At 38.0% G+C, this 18,976-nt stretch overlaps 1 protein-coding gene across 6 annotated transcripts in view; it reads left to right on the forward strand.

Moving 5' to 3' along the window:
• The window catches only part of iqsec1b (IQ motif and Sec7 domain ArfGEF 1b), a 146,592-nt gene that overhangs the window by 94,579 nt on the left and 33,037 nt on the right, over positions 1–18,976 (forward strand). The window contains exon 1 of one of the 6 annotated variants that reach the window (XM_056734391.1): positions 6,239–6,291. The exons of the other annotated variants lie outside the window; for them this stretch is intronic. Within the exon in view, the coding sequence (XP_056590369.1) occupies positions 6,254–6,291 (38 nt within the window). The 5' untranslated portion in view covers positions 6,239–6,253. Of the gene's footprint in view, positions 1–6,238; positions 6,292–18,976 lie in introns of those variants that run through there. 6 annotated transcript variants of the gene reach the window in all.

Consider the following 18,976-nt stretch of genomic DNA (forward strand, 5'->3'; position numbering starts at 1 on the left):
ATGTTGCAGGTTGTTCTGAGTTCGGAGGCAAAGTTTAGTTTAAAGGCCTGGATAAATATTTGGCCATGTTGAGATGTTCAGCACTGGCCAATTGCCTGCTTGGTTGGTTAAAGGGTCATTTGACGCAGCTAGAACAAATATTATTGTTGGCTTTAAATGTATTACAAAGTGTATAAATGATTTAAGGTAAAAAACGCTGTATTTTCCACACACTTTGCATGTTTGCACATGCATGGGCAACTTATAACACACCAAATACAAAGAAAAACACGTATTTCTGGCGAATCACCCCTTTAACAGAAAGCTACATTTGCAGAACTATACAGAATTGAAAGTGAGGTTCAAAGCATTGTCACCATTTTTAGAAATTGTGATTGGTTTAATTTATCGAAAAAGCCAAATCTGTTGACCGCAAATCTGTTAGTAACGAGCTACATGGTGATTTCATCTTAGAGGCAGGTGGCCATTTGCTATCCTTCTGCTAACTCTGGTAATGAAATGGCAGTGTTTTCCCAATAAGTGGTCCCATGTCAATCTGTCTTCCTCTGTGCCATAATGCAAAGCAGTTTGTGCATCTGATCTCTTTTTAATAGGACTACAGAGGGGGGCGGGAGGTGTTGTGTGGGTGTGTTCTCATGCATTGTTTACTGACCCATCCATCGACTGGGTGTCCACTTAACTCAGTTCATTTCCATAGAAGTGTATCACCTAGCAGTCCGTGCCAGCTTCTCTAGACACTGAATGATAAATGACGCAACGCACCCACAAAGTAACGGGCATTAGAAATTCATTGCAGATTATTCATTCATGTGGACTGATAATGGTCTGTAATGGATAATGCAGGCGTAGGGCGATATCACAAGGTGTAAGAGTCCCAGAGGTGTTTTAACCAAAAGAACCGTCATACAAACGCTCAAGTTTCGTCTCGCAATTTTTGCAAAATGCCTGAAACGGAAGCTGTGAGTTCGGCTTTTTTTGTGAGAACACAAGAAAAAAGTGAGCATAAGTTTCTCTTTGAAGATTCTTTTTTAATTCTGCTGTCATTGCAAAGCTCCCCAAATCCAAGAGTTAGGAAACCTGGAGGCGTCTGATATGCTGTTACGTGTCTTGGTTTAACACTACAAAACCACAGAATACACTTGACAGTGAATGCACATCGGCTAGAACATCTGATAAGATATTCTGTCGCCGTTGCCTGCACTTCCTACATTTATATGCTTGTGCTCGAGCTTTGGATTTGCCTTTTGTCATTTTATTACCTTACAACATTAAACGAGTGTTATATCAGCCTAAACATCCTTGTATGTTTTATTTTATCTCATTATGTTGTAATGCTCATTTCAATGAACTGTTCCTTTAACTGAAGACAAAGGCCTCTGTTAAATAAATAAAAAACACTGAATCCTTGGGCATCATTCCCACATGGCATCGAGATGTATCCTGACATACGGCCCTTCACCCTTCCCCCTTCTCACCATGGAAAACATCCCAGCATGATGCACACCAGTCCCATCGTCTCTTTAAATTAGTCGTGGCATGAACGCCGCACTAACAGCTGTGTGTGTGTTTGTGTGGAGCACACGTCAATGCGGCCTGTAAACAGTCATTAAATCCCATTCTCGCCACATGGCACGGTGTAAACACATGAACACACTCTCTGTAGTCACATGCGTTGGATTATTTCAGATCTTAGCCCCTAGCTTGAAGTTTAGGTAAATACTCAAATTACTGAGCCTCATTGTGTTTGTATTATATAGCTTTATACACTCACCTAAAGGATTATCAGGAACACCTGTTCAATTTCTCATTTATGCAGTTATGGTGGTGGTGTAATGGTGTGGGGGATGTTTTCTTGGCACACTTTAGGCCCCTTTGTGCCAATTGGGTATCGTTTAAATGCCACGGCCTACCTGAGCATTTTTTCTGACCATGTCCATCCCTTTATGACCACCATGTACCAATCCTCTGATGGCAACTTCCAGCAGGATAATGCACCATATCACAAAGCTTGAATCATTTCAAATTGGTTTCTTGAACATGACAATGAGTTCACTGTACTGAAATGGCCCCCACAGTCACCAGATCTCAACCCAATAGCATCTTTGGGATGTGGTGGAATCCATCAACTGCAAGATGCTATCCTATCAATATGGGCCAACATTTCTAAAGAATGCTTTCAGCACCTTGTTGAATCAATGCCACGTAGAATTAAGGCAGTTCTGAAGGCGAAAGGGGGTCAAACACAGTATTAGTATGGTGTTCCTAATAATCCCTTAGGTGAGTGTATATCTGCATGGATTATACAGGTGCTCATTCGGCTGCGTGATAATGGACTGCCATGCCACCAGCAATTTTACGGTTGTATAAGTGCATTAGACCGCCTGTCCATCTTTCTGTCTTGTGAGCATTTTAACAGTTTTTTTTTCGTGTGCTGTATTTTTTTACTGACCACATTCCTCAGCCAGCATGTAAATCTGCCCAGGACCCTTACACAGCACCCGGCCCCCACCTCTCGTTGAAATGTCATAACCATGACATCACTCTGCACAAAGCGCATGCTTACCGCGTCGGGTCTGGAAATGATAAAACTTGCAGAACCGCTGGATTTATTCTGACAGGGTAGGAGGGGGGTGCTGTTAATGGTATGCACAAGTTCTGTTTCAACATTCATCTCTGAAATGATGGAAACCAGTCATTAATGAAAGATGTGGTTAAACTGCACAGTGCTTAAAAGTGTTCCAGGGGGGAATTATTTTAAAGGAACTATTGACAGATATGCAATATAATATAAAGTAGTAAGCCCTTGTAAAAAAAAGTCCACCTATGATTTTGTTCCTTTTATATGGCTTTCAGTCAAAATATTTGGTATTTTTTTCACATTTGTATTATAATAGTTAGGCAAAAACAGATGCAGGTGCTAAATTTTGCATTAAAATTACACATACAAGGCTAATACTTTAAGCTTAATTTAAATTGTGATCCCTGCTTTCGAAACTACCATTGGTTGCTATCTACTGTTAATAATCAGAATTAATGATAGCTTCATACTGTAGGCTACTGTACTAACTTACTGGATACGAAGAGAAATGGATGAAGCATAAAGTACTGTGACATTTTGGATGAAAAAGAATGCTGAAGTTGTGTTCGCGCTCATACTTTCAGTGATCAAACTGCCGTCAGAGGTTGTGCTAGTGAAGAGTTGTGATACCATAGCTTGCTGTAATGAGATCCCCTGAGTTGTTTCAGCCAATCAGAGGCGAGAATGGGTTCTCCAAGTCTGTGTTAATTGGCTGCAGGGGTGATGCGCTGCTACACACTGGATTCTCAATAGAGAAGTGACGTTCACATGCAATTACAGCTTCTTTTAAAAAATACCTCTGCTGTACAATGATATTAACATGACATCTTCTGCCAGCGTAGATTTAATAGTTTTATGTTTGCTCCCAATGTTCATTTATTGTTCATTCATGATATTCAGCTTCAAAGATGATTTCTGTTTCTCAGGGCTAAATATGGAAAGTAATGATTTGATATGTTGCAATGGTTTATCAGTCATGTAGAGTGTACTATGGCGCCCCCTTCTGGCTGTAGTGGAAGTGAGCGTGTTCTATCTTTACAAGTTCCCTGTTCCATTGCCTATTTCTAGAGAGTCTTTATGAGCTTAACAGTGCAAAAATAGACTGTTATGTCTATCGAGTATGCTGTGTCTGTAGTTGGTTGCCAAACAGGTGCTGAGGAATTTAAAAACACTGTCTAAACATAGGTAGGCTCAGAGATTACATATTTTTGTGAATTAAACGAGTTTGCATCTAAGGGCTTCTGGTTCCATCGCTTCTAAGTCTATGTTTTTTTTTTATGGGTTTTTGGTAAATCAACTGAAATAAGGACTGTGGTAAGTGGCTACTTCCTTTGGAGAGGACGTTAGACATCATCGCACATACAAAGCTTGCAAATAATGAAACATGGGCACAAATCTCTTAGAAAACACGTAGATGCGGATTAAAATAAAATTTATTAAAATAAAAAATAAATTTTAAAAAATAACTTGTGTACGAAAATCTCTCACTTTTGGTCATGAATAGAAAATTCAATGCCTCTCCTAAAGACCTTTTTTTGCGTACTCTCAAGATGTTGCTTTCTCCCCTCCAAACTCATGGAGGTATCTCTAAACTTCAATGAAGTATCCAATAGAATGTAGTTTCATTGGGATTAATGCTCTCATGTGTATTAAAGCTCTTTTAAGGCCATCTATTTGGTAGGCATGTTTATGTTAGAGGGAGTCCCATTGTGGGAAAACATATATTTGTGTTTGTGTTTAGGTTTATTTCTTATATAGCACATTTCTACTGCCACTAGGACAGCCCAAAGTGCTGTACAATACATCCAATAACCATAAAACAAAACAAAAAAGAACACAATACAAAGATCACCACACAGCCTAAAAAAGTGAAAATAAAAACATAATAAATATTACAACCATATTAATTAAACACAAACAGCAGAGTGTTTCGCCCAAATATTATAAATATTATAACATATATATTTACAGCAAGAATCTAACATTTTAAAACGAAACGTGTGATTTATACATAAATAAATCTACATACATATAAAAAAATGCTTGTCATGACTATTATGCATTTTGCTGCTATCACTATTGTTTATTATTTGTTAACAATTGATTATAATAAACCCCTATAACTAAATAATAATGTTATTTTAATAATGTTTTATTTTAAATTGAATGCAGAACTAACCTTGACAATTTCGAAAAAATAATTTATGTTATTAATCTGTTGTTCATGCATTATACACACAGTATTTTCTGAATAATAACAAGGGAGGCAACAGACTGGATGTGAGACAAGCTCCTCTCAGCAGTGGTTTTGAAGTGAAGTGAAGTGTTTCGTTTCGGCGCCACTAGTGGCAACACATGGAATTGCAGTCTGTTTGTTTGAGCTCCTTGACCAGACATAACCACATTTGTCTTGATCAGTAGTGTAAGTTTGATGTTTTTGCCATTATGTTTTTAAAATTGTTGTAAGAAAGTTGAAAACCTTTTTTGTCCCCATGGGCAAAAAAATAATAAATCGTACTTAACGATATTTTAGAAAATCTAAAAATGCAAAAAGTTTTCTATGATCTTTAGGTTTAGGGGCAAGACACTTTGTACAGTATAAAAATCATTACGCCTATATACTGTCCCCACAGAGATAATAACCAGACATGTGTATGTATGTGTGTTGCGGCACATACTGTAAGCGCAAGTGTGTTTCCACCAGTTTCACTAGCTGATGGGTGTGTGTGTGTGTGACTGAGGGTGTAATAGTCGATCCTAACAGCAGTCCCAGGTGGTCTGAAGTAAGATATAAGTAGAAATAGGAAGAGCACAGCAGTCTGTGTGTTGAGGGGAACTACAATTTCGAGTTTCTCTAGTCTACACCCATCCATCTGTTACCTATTTGCAATTGTGTATGAATGTCCCGGGGGAGACCTTTGCCCATAAGAGATTTTTTTGTGTTGCAAGAATCCCTTGTATGATGATTGACAATGCAATGTTATTTCAAAAGCTATATTTAGACATGAAATCATAGAGCAGTCGGCTGACATGGGTATTTCAAAGTTGCTGTGAAATACAGTGGAATGCAGGGTTGAAGATGCAATTTAATACGTTTTTTTAACGTTTTATTTACATTCTCTAATGAAGTCGCTTTAAATGGTTCTCTGATTATAAAGTACTTTGCTTCCATTACATGTCTGCAGTGTGTACTGAGTGAAACAGATGCTTGCATTTAAGATGGAGTCCCCATCAGAGCATACATTTTGTAAGATTGGCAGAATGGCAATGCCTCCTTGCTCAAGACTCCAGCTCTGGTTTATCGAGCATCTTTAAATCATTATCAGAAGACTGTTCTGGCGTCAGTTTGGATTGGCAGATCAATGGCCAGGTGTCGTTCTGCTTGACACGGAAGTCCCGTAAATTGGGTCAAGTGGGGGTTGTGGTGCTATGCCTTTTTTAAAAGCAAAAGCTGAACATGAGCTAATCATGGACACCACCTGCCAGAATCCCATTAAGGTTAAATCCCCTTCTATACAGTGAAAGAGAGTTTGCATTGGACGTAGATTAACAAGCACAAGAAACTTGCTGTCCTGGCACCCGTACGGATTCCAGGAACGCTCTGTGGTTCGGACCTCTTGCCAAGGTCAGTCTGCAAAAGCACGTTTGTTTTTCTGGGACGCTTTTGGGACATTGATGCCGCTACATGCCAGCTGCCGTCTAAAGGCGAGACAGTAAGTCAGGAGCACATATTCAGTATTATGTTGAAAGATAACCTCTTGGTTGCAGCTCAGATTAATATCGTGGAACTGGGTTCCCAAGCAATGTGTTTTGTGTTGTCAAAAGTCCAGAAAGTGGGTTTAAGCTGACTTTTTAATCTATGGGTGATCGTCATGACAACAAATTTTAATGCTGAATGGTTTCATTTAGTAGTGATTTAATCTCATGCATGTGTCTGGGGCAAAAATCTGTGTTTGTTTGACCAGAAGCAGATGAGAGAAGGTAGAATTTCCGGGTGACACAGAAAAATATACACTTGGGTTGAATATAAAATAGGATGAAATATAGATTCAATATAAAAAATGCAAAGAAAACAGCCATATTTAAAGGGAAACGGATAAAAATTGACACAAACGGACAAAATTGATCATTTTTATAATTTTGTCACTATACAGTATGATGTCATACCAAACAGATCATGCAAGGAAAGAAATGATCTTAAAGGGACAGTTCACCCCAAAATTCCAAATTTTCTCACTGTGATGTAATTTCAAACATTTATGACTTTATTTCTTCTGCGGACCATAACAAGAAGAAATTTTAAAGAACATTGTAAGCAAAACAATGTTGACAATATTAACAAAGAACTTTTCTCAAAATATATATATTTTTGTTTCACAGAAGAAAGAGTTTTAACAACATGAAGGTGAATAAATGATGAAGTGCAATAGACACAATAAAAAAAACAATAAAAAAGTTATTAATTTTATATGTTTGAGACAACTCTCTCTCTATTCTCTGTATTTACTCTCTATTTCTCAACGGCCTTTTTAGACTGTGGAAAAAGCTGTGACCTTGCAGCACAGTAAAAAAACAGAGAAACAGGACGAACAGTGCTGGAGCACAGCCACACCAGCTTCAACATACAACACGCTGAGGGGGAAAGACAGAGAGGGCGAGAGAGGGAGGGACGGATGGAGGCATGCAGACCAGAGACAGATGAGTGCAGGGGGAGGGGTTCGGAGGAACCGAAAGAGAGAGAGTGACGTGGAGAGAGAATAACGAGAGGGCGTGCGAGGGACAGGAGACTGGGGAAGGGAGGTTGACGGCCCATTGGAGTGCATCGTCACGCTAAGTGAAGGGCCGAGGATTCAGGTCTGTAGTGTCACCAGCACCCGCAGCAAGCTTTAAGTGGTCAGGGACGGAAGAGTTTATTCTCTGCAGATTTGAAGTTCTGGATGCTCTTGTCTGCATGTTTTGTGGTTAGCCAGTCTGAGGATGGAGTGAGAGGTAGGTGTGTGTGTGTGTGTGTGTGTGTGTGTGCGTGTGTTTGAGCAGTACGCAGGTGTTTGGCAGAAATGACTGCAGCAGCTGTGAAGGCATGCAGCTATTTCTCTCTCTAGCTTCTGTAGTCTGATGTCACCCTGACTCATGCATACAGGGTTGTTTGCTTACTATATCAAACTTTTAGGCGATGAGAGACCAAAAAGGTATACGGTTTTACGCACTTGCTATTTCTTGCCGTAACTTTGCCGCTTTGCTGATGGAGCAGGAGCATCATGATTCATGTGTAGAGCGGTGATCATTGATCACAGACATGGCTTCGCGATAGTCCGTTAGGTTCATGATAGTGAAACGCCTGACGCAAACACATTTCACCGGATCATAAAGTAGATTGGCTCCTCTGTCCCATTACAGAAATTAAATGCAGGAATGAATGGGAGCATTTCGTGCCTAAACTATACGTTATTAGCATTTCTCTCTGTTTCCGTCCTGTTCGCCATTAGGAGTTATATTTAGCAAGGGGTTTGTTTTGTGGATACGTCTCGACCTCAGCCGGTTGTTTTGTCCTTTTGTTTTATCCCGGTCTCTTCTGTGGGATGTCCTGCGAGTGTTTTGGCTCCTGCGGTGTCCTTGGGACGTGGCTTTTTTTAGTTTAGGGGAAGATTATGCAGCATTAAGCTGCTTAGTGTCAGATAATGCAGCAATATTTTTTGTGATTAGGAATTCAGCGTGGCTCGTCCTGTTTTAATGCTTACAGGGGTGTAAGCACTAAACTATATTTGGACTTGCTGATGTTATAGAGACGATGTTTAGTCATGGACGTGGAACACGAGAACGTATGGGAATATAAAGTAATGATGCAGTTAAACTATATAGCTGTTTTATGGAGTCTTTTGGTTTGTTAGTATATTATTCATGAATTGCACACAAGAATGTACGGTCGGTATCTGACTGATACTCTTAACTGCAACATCAGAGCAATTATTCTGTTATGCTTCTTATTTGTTTAGTCTTCCAGCCCTGCATGACTCATCAACTACATTTCAGACGCAGTCGTCTTCACTACAAACACAAGAAAACATGAAGATTTCTCCTAGCGTTATGATGGTGTGATACGAATGACTACAGGCCTCGCTGTTTTCTTGGGCTGTTGCCATCATAACGGATCTTGACAGTAGTTTGGTCTGAATCGTCTCTCCCAGCATTGATGTGTTGGTGGGTTTGACATTGACTAGCCTCCCATGTGAGGTCTTGCCGTTATTATAGTTGCTGTCCTAGAGGGATTAACAGGGCCAAAAAAAACAAGCCTATTTCTGTCAAACATCTCTAGCGGCGACTGGGGAGACGAGATGAAGATGTGGTGGCCGTTTGGATATGTGACAGAGATGGTTGCCCGCAGATTGCGGTTGTTGATGGTTTTCAGGTAGGGCGAAATCTGGTTTGGTTCACTGTTATTCCGGATTATGATCACTGATCCAGAGATAAAACCGTATCAAATATGTCACCAGTCATTATGGTGTTAAGCATCAATACGGAAAACCGCCGATAATCCCAGTACCGTGGACTTCCGACGTATAGCCAAATTATAATTTAAATATGGACGTTGCAATGCTTGAAATGAACTGCATGTCATGTCAGCGGCACTTTTCAAAGCTTTATATATTCTACAGCTGTTGCCAAATGTGCAAATATTTGAATGGATTCATTCATCTGCTCAACTCAGCTGCCTTGGTACTTTAAATAACTAGTTTAATCAATTAATACAACTTGGAAAATTGAGGTCAGGCAAATTTAGATGCTTTGAATCCCGCTAAATGTCACCAAGATGAAATATCAACCCAGTTCTTTCTTCTCAAGTCATAATAATTGGAGCTAAAAGGAGCCATGGGTCTGTTTAAAGCATCCATATTTGAACATCCCTGCCATTGCAGCAGAACTTGTCCCTGAATTAGTATTCTGAACATACGTTTGAGTCATTGGCCATGAAATATTGCAACGCTGGTCAGGTTCCGTTAGAAACTAAATCTTGTACCTTCTTTTTCAAATGTGCTGTGTCAGTGTATCATATGGGGAGCTTCCAGAGATGGAGAAAACGGGAAACGGGGATATGATATATACTACAGATAACATGGAACTCAAAAGATTTAAAGGGATAGTTGACCCAAAAATGAATAATTTGTTATCATTCAATCACCTGTTACCAAACTATGGCGGTTGGTATTCACTTCTATTGTGTGGACACAAAACCAATGCAAGTCAATGGGTACCGCCGTTGTTCGGAGACCAACATTCTTTAAAAGATCTTCTTTTATGTTCTGCAGAAGAAAGAACGCCATACAGGTTTGAAAGAGTCAGGTCAGTTTTTCGTGTGAACTATCCCTGTAATGGATGATTCATTTTATTTTTATATATTATTTTTTATATGTTTATCTTAGTCAAGAACCACTTAATTCGTTCCCAGCATAATGAAACACTTTTTTTTGTATTGTGAAGTTTTATGACTGTTGTTTAGCATTGAAAAAAAATGTTAATCTGTTTGAATTCACCAGATTCGTTCCTTAAGTACACGACGTACATTGGTCTCAGTGGAAAACATCTTTTCCTCCCTTAGTGGTTATTGAAGCCACCTGTCTGGTCAAAACTGATCATTTTCCATGCCCATGCCAAACATTCCATAATAATCACAAGCTCTATGAGTCCTGCTGGAAAACTGTTTGTTTATATAACTGTTCCGCAGAAATGTTATTCGGCTCACCCTGTTTTATAAAAGCAAAGCTAGTTATCTTTATCATGTCAACAATGCCACAGTGTTGGGGTCTTGTAACAGAATAACATTTGCAATCCCAAGCAAACAGACGTTGAACTTTTATTATTTACCGAAACACTTTGTAAGAAGATATGTAAAGTTCTGTAGAATTTGTTGTGGTATGTTCAGTAAGTTTGCAGCGTGCTCCGTGTAGCTGCTAAGTTGTTGTCTGGCAGTTCTTTGGAAAAAAGGCATGCATTGCCAGTGTTTGTCATAAAAACAAGATGTAGGATGATTAAGACCTGTTTGGATTTGGGGTTGACAGGAATTTGTAAATCACCATCTGGCCGTCTTTCAACAAAAGTCAAAATAAAGGCATATTGAAATAAAATTAGTCTTGTTTTTCTTATTTATTTACCGGAAAGCAACATTCCAGTGGTAACGTCTCAATGGTGGGTTGTTTTTGAACAGGAGAATGGAGTGAAGTGGCCTGAAGCGACCTTAAGTGGTGACTTCACTTCCCCCTGTACCGCAATGATGAAGCACAAGTCATACAAAGAAAATAAACCCCTGTTAAAATCACCAGAAATATAAATTATTTAGGGATATGTTTAACAAGTGTATCTTAGCTTAAATGGTTTTTCTCTGATAATTCACAGCCAGGGGATTTTAAAGGGATAGTTCACTCAAAAAAAAATTCTGTCATCATTTACTTGCCTTCGAGTTGATCCAAATCTGTATAAATTTCATTGTTGTGATTAACAGAGAGAAAGACATTTGAAAGAATACTTGTAACCCAACAGTTCTTGGACCCCATTAACTACCATAGTAAGAAAAGCAACACAAAAGAAGATATTTTTAAGAATGTAGGAAAGAAAATCATTCTGGGGCACATTTGACTATCATTGTCATTTTTCCTACTACGGTTGTCAATGGGGACCAAGAACTGTTTGGTTAAAATGCATGAAACTACATTTTTTGTACAGCATGATCTGCAGATGTTTGTCTGTAGGGTGTGTGTGGAAAGGCATTCATGTGCCAGCATGCGTGACCTTATGAAGTTAAGGGGATAGATATGACAGCTTGAGGGAAGGGAGGGACAAACAGAAGCAGTGCTGTGGCTTGCCAGATAGCTCTTGACAGGACTGATCATCTCAGCCTGTCAGATTCTCTTAAAATCTTTTGAACTACTCTTTCGACACAATCTCACGGTAGTTCGTTATTATTGTATGACGTGGCAAATTCAAATGAATTCGTATGATCTCATTTGTGCATGTTTGTACATCTTTGCTTTCACGCCATTGACGCTCAGGGGCAGGATATGGTGTAGGAATTCATCTTTTTATTTTATTTTAATTCCTATACATTTTTGTATGATTTGATGATCACTTTGAATAAATTAAGGTTTTCGCTTATGGCTGAATATGAATGCTTACTGATGTTCTCGCACTAGGAAAATATAAATTGTTTTTTATACAGTGTGATTTCACTATCAAATAAATCTTCCTTTAGCTTTGTGTCCTGACAAATCATAAGATTAATGCTTTATAGGTACAGCGTATAATTATTTTGTTCCATCTCATTGACTTCCCATTACTTTGAAACGTATTTTTCTTTTTGCCTTTTTTCTTTCCGTCCTTGCACAAGCCTGTCGTGTGATATCGTACTGTTAACATGAGGGGGGAGATTCAAGCCAAGCCTGACTTCGATTTTGAGATTTTGAAGGCATTTTTTCAGGATATATGTAATAGTCACCAAAGAAATGTACAGAAGCATTCAGTATTTGCTGCCTATTAATAAGTAATAGGGATTCGGCTAACACTAACTGCTTAGCAAACATTATTGAATCAAAAGAAGTGTTTGATTCAATAATGTTTGCTACAATAATAATGATTCAATAATGGTGACACTACATTACAGAAGTGTCACCTAAATTGCATTCAGATGTAAGAAGTATATTTACATTTACACAAGGTCATAGACTGGATGGTTTTAATATGACTTTATAAATAGATATGCGGTGGTTTTATTATTTCTATGGGGTAGTTTGACTGTATCATCTGACAGTGTGAGCCAGACTCCCAGTTAACTTCCGGTTTGTGTTTGGCTGATGTCTAATAATATAACTATTTAATTTGTTAATATTCATTAATATTATTGTTTTATTGTATAATTTTATTAAATAAATGATTTGTTGAATTTTGTTTTTTGTTCATTTAATTAAATAAAAAATTGTTGAATGGATCCTGCAGTTTGGTCGCAATTAAATAATCCGTATGGTAGATTGACATCTGGTTGAGCTTGGTATGGCAGTCTAAATTCAAAATATTGGAGAGAAGAGTTTAGTAACCGGAACTTAAGGTGGGGGTCACAAAAGTGCCCATGCGCAGTACCGTTTGTTTATGTTGTTAAGATGAAACGGTCTATAAAACATTTGAAGATGGGTATGAATCAAATCAGAGCAGCTGTGTTCTGTTGAATGTCTTGGCATGCACTGAAGGCTGTCCGCTGAATGGCTCTTGTAAAGGTTACCCTCCACAGCTCCCAGATGTGCTGCAATATTTGTGTAATTGCAAATTGTTGCCAAAGACCACCACGCCAGGTTACCGAATTAAACTACTATTGAATTTATGGCAAAATGTGCATTTTATAAGAGGTGAACTATTTTTATTGCATGTTGCCGTGCTCAACATTTTATTCATCAGGCTATTATCGTTTACAAGAATGTACTACTGGCACACAAAACAAACCATTTTGCCAGTTATACAAACATATAGTTTAAAACATTGATGTTCTCGCTGACAGCATTTTTCCATTTACAGCTTTTTCCAGCTGAATTTGTGCACTGTTTGTTCGCCCTTTTGGACAGTTTTGGTAAGATGCCTAAATACTGTATTATGCGCAACAATTACCTGACTAACTATTTATTCTGGTAATGCGATTCTAATGTATAATTCCTTGACTCTGCATTGGTATTCAAGTGCACGTTTGTTTTTTTATAACCTCTTCAGTCTTATGGTTGTAGTGGAAAGCTTCAATGCATGTAATGGAATTTCATTTGTATTCATGATCTAAAATGCTGACACAAATTGTTGTTTTGTTGAGCCTTAACCTTGAAATTGCAGATTAACTTGTCCGCTGGAGACAAATAAAACCTAACGGTCATCTCCATGCCGAACCTGTTTCTGATTTCAAGTTTGGGTTGTAATAGTTCCTTTGCCAGCTTACTATATAATAACAAAGGTTGAAAGGACACACTTTTGGAAACATTGAAAATAAAGTAATACATAATGCTAATTTAACCGTGGTTTTAGTTATTAGTGTTGGTTATTTGGATGGGATGTATTGTAATGTTACTGGAAGAATAGGTAGGAAACATTGTGTAAAGATTGTAACATACAGCATGTGGAAACACTCGCTAAACAAAAAAAAGGAAGTTTCTTAAGACATTTTCACACAAAATGTGTAAGTAGACTGTTAGCTTTGCAAAACACACACCTCAAAAGCCCGATCTTTGCAAGCGCTTGTATTGAAAACATTCCAGCTCTTATCGGATTTCATACAGCATTCTTATGCACTGAGAGAAAATGGCTTTGACATCTGCCTTGAAGTTTTAACAAAGGTCCTTGTGTAAAACATCCCACTTTTGCGAGTGAAATCCATCACTTGATCCGCCACATATTATGAATCCCAGGATTGTTCTGGAATGGATGGCCTTATACATTTCTCCTGTTCTGACGTGAGGCATTATTATTAGGAAAAATGTGGTGTCGTCTACTTTGTATGAACGCAGAGTGATTACACCAGTTCTTTTATATCTTATTTTTTGTATAATTTTTTTTATTCATTCAAATTAACATGAAATTCAATGGGTTCAGATTAATTCAGATTAATTGAACGCTCCCCATAAAAGACTTGTTCAAAACTATTTTTTTTTACTTTCTGTAAGTTAATTACTTTTAGTAAATGATACTGTGTCTGTGGATAGGTAAATAAAAATATATATTTTTATAAATCTTGATGCTTTTCTTAATTTTGCTAAACACATTTATCATAAAGCCTATTTGCCTCTATATTAAATCATTATGTTAATATGTACTCGTCTAATAACTTATAGAACGCATGAAAATGATTTATCATGTGATTTGTCATAACACTTAACGCATGCTTTCACATTCATTTTTGAGAATCTCCCTCCATTCATAGATAGCAGTCCGCATGTCACATGCACCACACCCTTCCTTTGCCCTAAACCTCAACTTATTCTCTGTACTTCCCCTTTAAGAGGACAGTCAGCAGAGACATCGCCTTCATACCTGGTGTGATGTTAACAGCGTGACTAAAGCAGACGCAGCATTGGAAGGTGCTATTTTCTCTTAATAGCCTGAGTGTGTATCTTACGCCGAAGGGAATGGATTTTATAATACAGGAGTACTGAAGTGATTCCTATACTCTTCCGATGACCTCCAAGTGTTCAGTTTTGTTTTGACATCTGACATTAACTCATTATTCTGAGTGGCTGACAGCTCCTTGGAAGTGTTTACCTTCAGATGGTATGTTAAACACCTTTAATATTCTGAGATTTGACTGTTTATGCCACACGATTTGTGTGCCCATTATATTTTAAATTGACCTTTATGCGAGTCGTCCTTTTAGATAAATCCTTAATTGAAACATTGACATTGGCATGAAACATTATTCAAATTGGAAGTAATTCTCACTATTTGAAATATTTTCTGTATAATGAATCGGCTCTATGAGATAGAGTTTGCCGTTTGAGCTTGTGTTGGACAAGGTGCTGTTTTGTAGCCCGTGAGTTAATAAAACGACCTTGAATCTTGGACGGGGAAAGGATGAAGTCTGTGATCTGAGTTTGTCAGATGTTCTTGTACAGCCAACTTATCTTTCACGGTGATGAGATGGGACACTGGGAGTATCAATCACTGCGCCTTAAAAGGCAAAAACACACAGATCGGCTCTGAACGCACAAACACTGAGATGAAACTAAAATGTGAATTTACACTACCTCTATTTTGATAGTCCACTTTGGACATAGTACTTAAACTACATGTTAACTCCTTTTCAATAATTTAGTAGAGTGTTAGGTTCAATTTAGTTTTAGGGTCAGAATTGTTGACATGTACTTGCATATTTACTTATGGGAATGTGGAAAATTACCTGGGAATTACTGTAATGTGGGAAACTCTGTGATTGTTCCAGTCATCATTTTGGGGAATTATATGTCGAAGGCTGATGTTCATGTCTGGTTGACAGCTCAGACCACTTAGATCAACACAAGCTGGCCTATAAAAATATATTTTTTGGTAATTTTGTAATATAACCACTGACTAGATGTATTAAGCATATATTTTATTACTCTACATTTTAAATAGTAAGAACATGGGTTAATATTCCATAAATGTGCCCTATGGTGTGACAGCGAAAATGAAAAAACACTAACAGTGAGAATAAAACTCTCTTATGCTATTGTATATGTTAAATATAAATATTTATAATAAATAATATAAAATAATGTATACCCTTATATTTTCACCGTTGACTTTACACTGTAGACTTTTTTACAATTGCATCTTTATTAAATGTTACTGTATAAAAGCAGCATTATATTTAAAACAGTATTGTAAGAAAATGATGTTACTGTATATTTTATGCGAAGCCTGTTTGTTTTAACATTAACATGAACCGAGTCTTTCCATGCGTGATATTCGAACTGCTCGGCACTGTACACAGACAGCGTCTTCTCACTGTGTCCTCCTTTTATCTGCTCAACAGACGGCAGTGTGAGGGTCATTTATCAGACAGCTCAATAAGCCTCACACCCACACCGCCCATTGTCAGATGCCTGTCAGCCCGGAGGCAATATGTAGCAGTTAGTTTTGACAGCTGCAGTGTGTATCTTCAGCTCTAGATGGCGCTTCTTTATCCGAACTAAAAGAAGCAGAGAGGGACACGTCTGCCAAAGTGTTTATTTAGACTCGGCCTCAGCGGTCATTTTGGATGTGATGGATCGTCTGGGGTCTGATAATGTCTAAGCACGTCCACCAGTCTGCCTGGCTTGTTTGTTTGTGTTCGAGTTGCAAAACAGCTTTGTGTCTTTATTCACATTTGCCTCAAGCTACGTCGAAAGGACAAAGATTAGGAAGATTAAACACTCTAATTTCCTGTTGCTTTCTAAACAAGTAACAGAAAAGAATTAAACCGTAAATGGTTTTTAGTTACACCACCAGCATATAATGTAATTGCTCGCACTATTTTTGCAAACGATTCCTTAATTAGGAATGAGCTCTTTGTGCGTGTGTGGTTTTCTAATTCTTCCGCAGAGATATAACAAACTAAACAAATAAAGCATATATTGAAACCTGTACAGGAAAGTTCAACAATATACTTTTGGGCAAAGTGTAGTTCATTACTTGGTATTCAAAAATACAATTATTTCATATTTTGTTCACTCTCATGTCATTCTAAACAGAGGAGACTTTCTTCTGTAGAGTTAAATAAAACGGGGAACAAAGCTGTCAGTCATTAACATAAAAAATAATGCAGAATTTATATTTTTAGGTTTAACCATCCCTTTAATGTTCATGGGGACATTTGTTATAATAGTGACGTTTTTTTTCTTCCTTATTATAAAGAAAAAAACTTTTCCAGGCTGTCTCTTTACCTTATAATAAAGTAGCTGGTGTTAATGATTTTTATCTGATCTTAAAATTCAAATTTGATGTAATCTGGTTTCAACCCACATAAAGAAGTATGTAAAATAACTTGCATTTCTATTTCAAACAGAGATGGTGGTAGTGAATCATGGAGATGCATTTTTGATAATACCATTTATAAAAACAATTGCAATTAATGTCTTCTAGTCAGAATGCTGGATAAGCATGTGGGTTTGCAGATAGTCAATGGCAAGCATCTGTCTATTGGTGCCAGGAGCTTAAAAACCACAAAATAGGATATGTGCGGCATTACTCGCCAGAGCTCAATAGAGATAAGCTGAAATCATTGAAAGTTGTTTTGAAATTTTCATGCGCTGCGACAATATGGTGCTCAATGTCCAGCCACGATATGATGTGCTCTCCAACGTCATCGAAATTGATGCAGGGCACTTTTGCTCCATTATCGCCACTGGAACAAGGGGAGAAGTAAATGAGACTGTGCAATTTCAGTAGAGGAGTAAGTAGAAGAGCACAGCCCGTAAAAACCATCTGACCATGACTGACCTTTCAAAACAACCCATTTCCGTTACAGAGAAGCTGTTTAAGTGAAGCAGCAATGGTCACTTTGCATCGGCCGAAACACTGTTTATAACAGACTGCGGCTCACTTAATCTTTTCCAAAGTGGGAAAACCATGCTGGAGGGTCACACGTGGGCAGGATCCCTCACATGAGGGATTAAAGAGCGATGAGAGAAGCCAAATGCTGGGTTTTCTTTAAACCCATGGTGTTGCAGTACCTTTATGTTGGGGGAGGGGACAGGATGTATAAACAGAGGTCAACTGCCCCCAGCCAAAGCCACCTCTTAAGGCAAATACGTGTTTGAATGTCCCAATATACACAAACTTCATCAAATTTGCCGGTAGTATTTACAGACTAAACAGGAAATGATTATCCGTCAATCAGGAAGCACTTTAGCTTGCTCAGTCTAAGCCGGTTATATGTTGCCCTCAGTAGATTAATAAAGGCTAGTCTGGAACCTCCTTTATATGGGCAAAGATGTTGCCTGATGGAAAATCGTATTTATGACTCCGTAAAACAAACCGTCCACACTTAAAAGTCTATTTAAAGGTCCATTGTGTGAAATTTAGCGGCATCTAGAGGAGAGGTTGCAAAAATGCAAGCAACGGTTCACTCCACTCCCCCCTCCCTTAGAAGCCCTATGGAGGCTGACACAGAACTAAAATGCGGTCACGTTCTTTGCCGAAGGAGATAATGTATTTACGAAACGCACACTTTAGAGCAGTTTGTCCATTAAGGGCTACTGTAGAAACAACATGGTGAATTCCATACAAAGGGACCCGTGGTGTATGTAGATAGAAATAGTTCATTCTAAGGTAATAAAAACATAACGCTTCATTATGACAGGTCTTTATACACCTCTGAAGACATAGTTATGCATATTATATTGCATTTATCTCAATAGATCCTTTAAAAAATGAACCATGGGATCTTTAAAGTCTATTTAAAACATTTGCTTTGAGAGTACAAACCGTTTACTGATAGACTGGGCCGCTCCGCACTAAAACGCAATTTTACTGGTCCAGCACTCAGACGGGAAGACTAGTTGTTTTTCAGCTTGTTTGATCATGTTTAAAAACAAGAAGCACTTAGTTTAGTGATTTAATGTTCACTAAATTACAGCAGGGCCTTCAGGCAAACTTGCTCAAATGATGTATGTGTCTGTGTCTCAGAGCTGGTTTGGCATATAATTATGTGTACGTGAAATAGGGTAAAGTGGATTGTAAACCCACGTAAAGTGCCTTACGGTGGTGATTCAAATCATTCTGGAGTATTTTGTAATTGTTGTTATTGTTTTGTTGCTGTATAGATTACAGTGTGGCTTTAACCTGCAAACACTGGTCTGTTTTTAGTCTATCACTGTCTGTCTCTCTCTCTCTCTTAACATCTAGAAACTTTATGAAAATCAATCTTTG

This window comes from Triplophysa dalaica, chromosome 21 (assembly GCF_015846415.1).
Source record: "Triplophysa dalaica isolate WHDGS20190420 chromosome 21, ASM1584641v1, whole genome shotgun sequence".
In the NCBI taxonomy this organism is placed as follows: domain Eukaryota; kingdom Metazoa; phylum Chordata; class Actinopteri; order Cypriniformes; family Nemacheilidae; genus Triplophysa; species Triplophysa dalaica.